The 6,717-nt window shown below is 39.5% G+C and overlaps 1 protein-coding gene across 1 annotated transcript in view; it reads left to right on the top strand.

Annotated features, from left to right (window-relative positions):
* Positions 1-2,058: 2,058 nt before the first annotated feature.
* PPEF1 (protein phosphatase with EF-hand domain 1) overlaps positions 2,059-6,717 on the top strand; it is a 97,454-nt gene continuing 92,795 nt past the window's right edge. The window contains exon 1 of the mRNA XM_028122615.2: positions 2,059-2,138. Coding sequence (XP_027978416.1) covers positions 2,066-2,138 — 73 coding nt within the window. The 5' untranslated portion in view covers positions 2,059-2,065. The remainder of the gene's footprint in view (positions 2,139-6,717) is intronic.

Raw genomic sequence — 6,717 nt, 5'->3', positions numbered from 1 at the left:
CCTTTGGAAAAATTCTGTTCCAAACAGATGGAGTCAAAGCATTTAGAGGAAAATGTGATGATCCTTAGGTGTCATCATGGGTTTGCTCAAACATTGTCACTATTAAAGACTGTCAAATTTGGCTGCACATTAGAATCATCTGGGAGTTTTAAAAAAATCTTGATGCCCAACCCCCACCCAGTACCGGTTACATCACAATCTCTGGGGATGGGACCCAGGCATCCGTCTTTTTAAACCCCCAGAGATTCTCATTTAATGCAGTGCTGTCTGAGCACTGGGAGTTTTAAAAGCTCCCTGGGCTATGGTAATAGGCAAAAAAGTTTGACAACCCATTTGCCTATACGACATTAGGCAAGTTGCTTGACTTCCTTGCACTTTGTGTAAATTCTAGGCAATTTAAAGGCCTCTCCTGCCTTTCAACTTCTGGTGATTCTGTTATTAAAAGTCATGCCAAACTGATTTCCTCCTTCCTTCCCTCCTTCTGTTCTCCTCCTCCTCTTCATTTTCTTTCTTCTGGGGGCTGGGAGAGTCAAGGTGTCAACGTATATATCTTAACTTCATGAAAATATTTAGCAAAATTTCCCAGGATGTCTCATAGGCAAATAAGATGGTAGTTACGATGGGTGGATTTAGCACCTAACTGAACAAATATGCTCAGAGTATGAATGTAATGGGTCTGCAGTAACCCTGGAGAATGGGCCGCGTTGGAACGCTACAGGGGCTGTTGTGCCCTTGGAGCTGACCTTGTTAACATTTTTTATCCAGGTTGTAGGTAAGAAAGATATGAAAGAAATGCCTGTCAAATTTGGAGATAACCCAACGTTTAGGAGGCTTAATTCATACCATACATAAAAGCATCAGGCCTAGGTCTGAGCAGAATATCTGTTTATTAAGGTTATTATTGTTTTAACAATATTTCCGTAATTCAAATATTGTGCTCGTTTTATTTGTTCTCTTTCTTTAGTTGAGTCAAAATTTGGAGGCTTTTGTGTACTGCTAATGGAAAAACAGCCCTGGTAGGGTCTCAAGTCAGTTGTTCTCTGATTTTGTTCCTATCAAGCAGTGCAAATCGATTAGATCCGGCTGGTTTGGAGCAATAGAAAATAAAGGAAGTGTCACCCCAAAAAGCCACGAGGTGGATGGAATACTAAAATCCAGTTTAGCAGTTTCGGCTGATGAGCGTGAGGATAGACCCGGGAGGGGAGGGTGTCTCAGAAACACGTGGACGGCTTATTTAAAAAGGGCCGACTGGACTCTTGATCACAGGTCGTGAGTTCAAGCCCTCTTTGGGCATAGAGTTTACTGAAAAAAAAAAAAAAAAACACACACACAAACAAAAAGGGCGCTCGGCTCCCTCCCCGCCGATTGTGACACCCTAGTCTGGGGGGAGGCCTCGAGCCTGCTTTTTTAAAACAAGCTCTCCAGCTGATTCTGAGAAATAGTGTTGAGGAACTCACTTTGATTTGAGTTTTGGCAGAGTTGTTTAAATATGTTGTTTTGTCTCATAGTCCGTCTCCAATCTGTGTTTCTAAAAGCCCAGATAGATTTAATTATTTTGTGCTTACAACCCAAACAGTTAAATTAGATCAGGTCCTTCAGATCCCAGTCCCTATATTTCAATTAGAAAACCGTACGCTCTTACATTTCCGTTTTCCCTTTCATTTTTAATGCTTTATTTTATACAGACCTCGATCAGACCTTGACACGGGGAAAATATAATTTATGTGTAGCGCAAAAGCAATCTATAATAGCTGCTCGGGTGCTGCGGCTGTGTTTTGGAAAATGCACCCGGCTTAGATTATGCCTGATCATTTTCCGCATCACATGCTGAACAGCAGTTGCGAAGAAGCATAAAATGAATGCTGCTGAGCAGCCCTCAGATACCTTGCTGTTAACGGGTGCTTTCCCCCCCCCCCCCCCCCCCCCCCCCCCCCGCCCCGCCGCCCCCCTGCCTCCCGTGTCTTCCTCAGCAGGATCTATGACTGAGGTGGATCGGCTAGGAGTGGCTCCTCGCAGCATAGAGGGAGGCACTTTTCACACTGTTTTGGAATGAGAAGTTAAATTCATGAGCACACATGATTTAGAAGACATGGGCTGTGGCACTTCGTCTTCAAGGAAAGACAGGAAATCTGAGAAAGGTGAGTGCCAGCGGGGGTGCCTGTCTTCCTGAATGAATGGGGAGCCCAGCGAGAGTGAGCCAGATTCGCCCTCTCCCCTCTCCCCGGGCAGTCACTTGCTTCTCCAGCAGCCCCGTGCGCTTGGGCACAAGGCACCATCACTTGAGCTGAATATTGAAGGCTGAATATTGGCATAACACGGGGAACTACCTTTAGGAAGATGTAGCTTTGAATTTACGAGGTACCATAAAGTATTATCTAAGAGAGAGCTTATGTTTGATTTGATTTCAGCTGAAAACGTACCAATACAAAAAAATCTCCATTTCAAATTCAGTGGCAGGGAACAAGAAAGCCTCTGTAAATTTATCTCTGTTTATTCAATATGTTTATAAATAGCTATATCCGTACCTATGTGGCATTTAGCTGCAGCATTGACTTTTTATTAGATTTTGTAACTCAGTGATTGGATTATTTTTTATAGCTATTCAACACAGAACTTCATGAGATTTGCCCCACGTTTTTAGACTATTCTGGGTGGAATTTGGGAAACGCAAGATCATCTGCTTCCCAAAAAGTGTGTTGTTTCTACATAGAGGACATGGCCCCCACGATCCCCATATAATTAGAGGCTTAAATATTGCCTTTATTTTGTACTGAAGTTCTTTCACATACCTACTAAAATCTAGTTTGCAACTCACTTGAGTGTTTAAGGGGCATAGTCTCCACAAGCAAATAAAAATAAAAATAAACAAACTGGGATGATTATGTGAATAATTTGCTCTTAAACTCCATTCTTTTCGCGTCTAGGTTATAGATAATTTTCCCAGTTTCTTTTCCATGTCTTGTTTTTGGAAGTTTACTCAGGCTTAAGATGGACAGTTTAGGATGCAGAGTACTCTATACTAATTAGCATGTGATTTTTTTCTTGGGAATCAAATGCTATTCTGCCTCCCAGCTGACTTGTGCTGGTGAGTTAGCAAAGCTGATCTCCCACAGTAGGGACACGGGAGATGTACTAACTCTTTCAAATCTGTAAGTCTTTCAAAAGCTCCAACTGAGCTAATTCCATGGTAATAATTTATTATAAGAGAGCAAAGGGAGTAATATTCTTTTTATATCTAGGATTATCCAGAGTTCTTTAAATTTAGCCAAATTTCTCAGGTTACTAAAAAAAAAAAAAGGCCACGCCCAACTTGCAAAAGTAAATTCTCTCTTTTTGAAATACTTCTCAACTTTTAAAATGTTGCAGGTAAATGGAAATGTTGCCTTAGATTTTGGGATTGGTTTATCTTTTAATTTACCGAGGTGAAATTCACATAACACAAAATTAATCATTTTAAAGGGGACATTTCAGTGTCATTTGGTACCTTCACAAGGTTGTGTAACCATCCCTTCTAGTCTAGTTCCAAACATTTTCATCACTCCAAAGCAAACCCCCTTATCTACTGTGCAGTTTCTCCCTATTTCCCTCTCCTTCTAGCCCCTGGCAACCACTAGTGTTGTATTCTGTCTCTGTGAATTTACTGATTCTGGCTATGTCGGGTAACCTCTGCCTCCTTTCACTTAGCATGTTTTTGAGGTTCATTCATGCTGTAGCATCTATCATACTTCATTCCTTTTTAAGGCTGAATAGTATTCCATTGTATGTATAGACCACATTTTGTTTATCCATTCATCTATTGATGACATTTGGGTTGTTTCCACCTGTTTGGCTACTGGGAACAGTGCTGCTATGAACATGAGCGTGTGTGTGTACTTGCTTGAGTTCCTGTTCTCAGTTCTTTGGGGGTATATACCCCGGAATGAAATTGCCAGGTCATATGGTAATTCTATGTTTAACTATTTGAGGAAATGCCAAACTCTTTTCCTGGATCATTCTCTTAAAAGAGCAGTTTTATTGAGCCTATAATTCACAGACCACACAATTCACCAGTTTAAAGGATATAATTCATTGGTTTTCAGTATATTCACAGAGCTGTACAACCATCACCACTATCAATTTTAGAACATTTTTCATATCCCCCCTCCAAACCATTAGTTGTGACTACCCTACCCACTACCTCCCCAGCCCTAGGCAATCACTAATCTACTTTCTGTCTCTATAGATTTGGGCTCTTCTGGACATTTCCTATCAATGTAATCAGACCACATGGAGTCTTCTCTGTCTGACTTCTTTCATTCAGCATAGTGTTTTCAAAGTTCATGTCATAGCAAGAATCAGAATTTCATTCCTTTTCATCGCTGAATAATACTCCATTGTCAGAATATGCCACATCGTATTCATCCATTCATTAATTGATAGACATTTGGGTTGTTTCTGCCTTTTTACTACTGTGAACAATGCTACTATGAACATTCGTGTACAAGTTATAGGTAAACACATGGTTTTGGGGTGCCTGGGTGGCTCAGTCATTAAGCATCTGCCTTCAGCGCAGGTCATGATCCCAGGGTCCTGGGATCGAGCCCTGCACTGGGCTCCCTGCTCCACGGGAAGCCTGCTTCTCCCTCTCCCACTCCCCCTGCTTGTGTTCCTGCTCTCATTATATCTCTGTCAAATAAATAAAATCCTTAAAACAAACAAACAAACAAATAAACATGTGTTTTTGGTGCTCTTGGGTATATACCTAGGAATAGAATTGCTGGGTCATATGGTAGCTCAATGTTTAACATTTTGAGAAACTCCCAAACTGTTTTCCCAAGTGCCTGTGCCATTCTTCATTTCCACCCACAGCATATAATGGTTATAATTTTTCCACATCCTTTGCAATACTTCTTATGGTCTGTCCTTTTGATTATACCCATCCTAGCAGGTATGAAATGGTAGTTCATTAGGGTTTTCATTTGCATTTCCCTAATGACTAATGATATTTAACATCTTGTCATGTGTATATTAGCCATTTGCAGATCTTTGGAAGAATGTCTATTTGGATCATCTGTCCATTTTTAGTTGTTTTTATATCATTTTTTTGTAAGAATTTTCTTTATATATTCCAGTTATAAGTTCTTTATCAAATATATGATTTGCAAATGTTTTCTTTCTTTCTGTGGGCTGTCTTCTCACTTTCTTGATGATGTCCTTTGAAGCAGAAAGGTTTTTAATTTTGATGAAGTCCAATTTATGTTTTCTTTGGTTGCTTATGCTTTTGGCATCATGCCAAAGAATCCATTGCCAAAGCCAAGATTGTTTATGGCTATGTTTTCTTCTAAAAGTTTTATATTTTTAGCTCTTACATTTAGGTTTTTGATACATTTTGAGTTAGTTTTCATATACGGTATGAGGTAGAGGAACAGATTTATTCTTTGCATGTGGATATCCAGTCATTCCAGTACCATTTGTTGAAAAGACTATTCTTTCTCCATTGAATGGTCTTGGCACTCTTGTCAAAAATCATTTGGCTGTAGAAATGAGGGTTTATTTCTGGACTCTGAATTTTATTCCATTGATCTATATGTCTATCCTTATGCCAGTACCACACTGTCTTGATTACTGTATTTTATAGAAAGTTTTGAAATTGGAAGTCTGAGTCCTTCAACTTTCTCTTTTTCAAGATTGTTTTGGCTTTCTGGGTCCCTTGTATTTCCATATGAATTTTAAGATCAATTTGTCAGTTTCTCAAAAGAAGCCATCTGGAATGTTGTTGGGGATTGCACTGAATCTGTAGACCGACTGGGGGAGTATTGCCAGCTTAACAGTTAAATCGTCTGATCCATGAACATGGAGTGTCTTCCCATTTGTTTAGGTCTTTAATTTCTTTCAACAGTGTTTTGTAGCATTCAAAGCTTAAGTTTTACACTTCTTTTGTTAAATTTACTCCAAGTATTTTCATTCTTTTTAATGCTGTTATAAAATGGGATTATTTTCTTACTTTCATTTTTGGATTGCTCATTGCAAGTGTATAGAAAACAATTGATTTCTGTATATTGATCTTGTATCCCAAGACTTTGGTTGATTCTTTAGGATTTTCTATTTACAAACTATGTCATCTGCATATAGTTTAACTTCTGCCTTTCTATTCTATGCCTTTTATTTTTTTCATTTTCTTGCATAGTAATCCTGGCTAGAACCTCTCTTAGTGTTGAATAGAAATTCACGAATACACATCCTTGTCTTGTTCCTGATCATAGGGGGAAAACATTCAGTCTTTCGTCTTTAAGTATGATATTAACTGTGGCTTTTTCTAAGATACTCTTTATCAGGTTGAGGAAGTTCATTCTGATTCCTAGTTTATTGGTTGTTTTTTATTAAGAAGTGATGTTTAGGGGCGCCTGGGTGACTCAGTCAGTTGGGCATCTGCCTTTGGCTCAGGTCATGATCCCAGGGTCCTGGGATTTAGCCTCGAGTCAGGCTCCCCACTCATCAGGGAGTCTGTTTCTCCCGCTCCCTCTGCCCCTCCCCCCACTCATGCACGCACGCTCTCTCTCAAATAAATAAAATCTTAAAAAAAAAAAGAAGTGGTGTTTAATTTTGTGAAATGCTTTATCTGCATTTTGAAATGATCATGTAGTTTTGCCCTTTATTCTATGATGAGTTAATTGAACTTCAGATGTTGAACCAACTTGGCATTCCTGGGATAAATCCCTCTTGGTCGTGGGGAATAAT

Source organism: Eumetopias jubatus, unplaced genomic scaffold, assembly GCF_037043125.1.
Source record: "Eumetopias jubatus isolate StellerSeaLion01/CBP00866 unplaced genomic scaffold, mEumJub1_p1.0 scaffold_11, whole genome shotgun sequence".
In the NCBI taxonomy this organism is placed as follows: Eukaryota; Metazoa; Chordata; class Mammalia; order Carnivora; family Otariidae; genus Eumetopias; species Eumetopias jubatus.
This window is presented reverse-complemented; position numbering and strand designations above follow the sequence as displayed.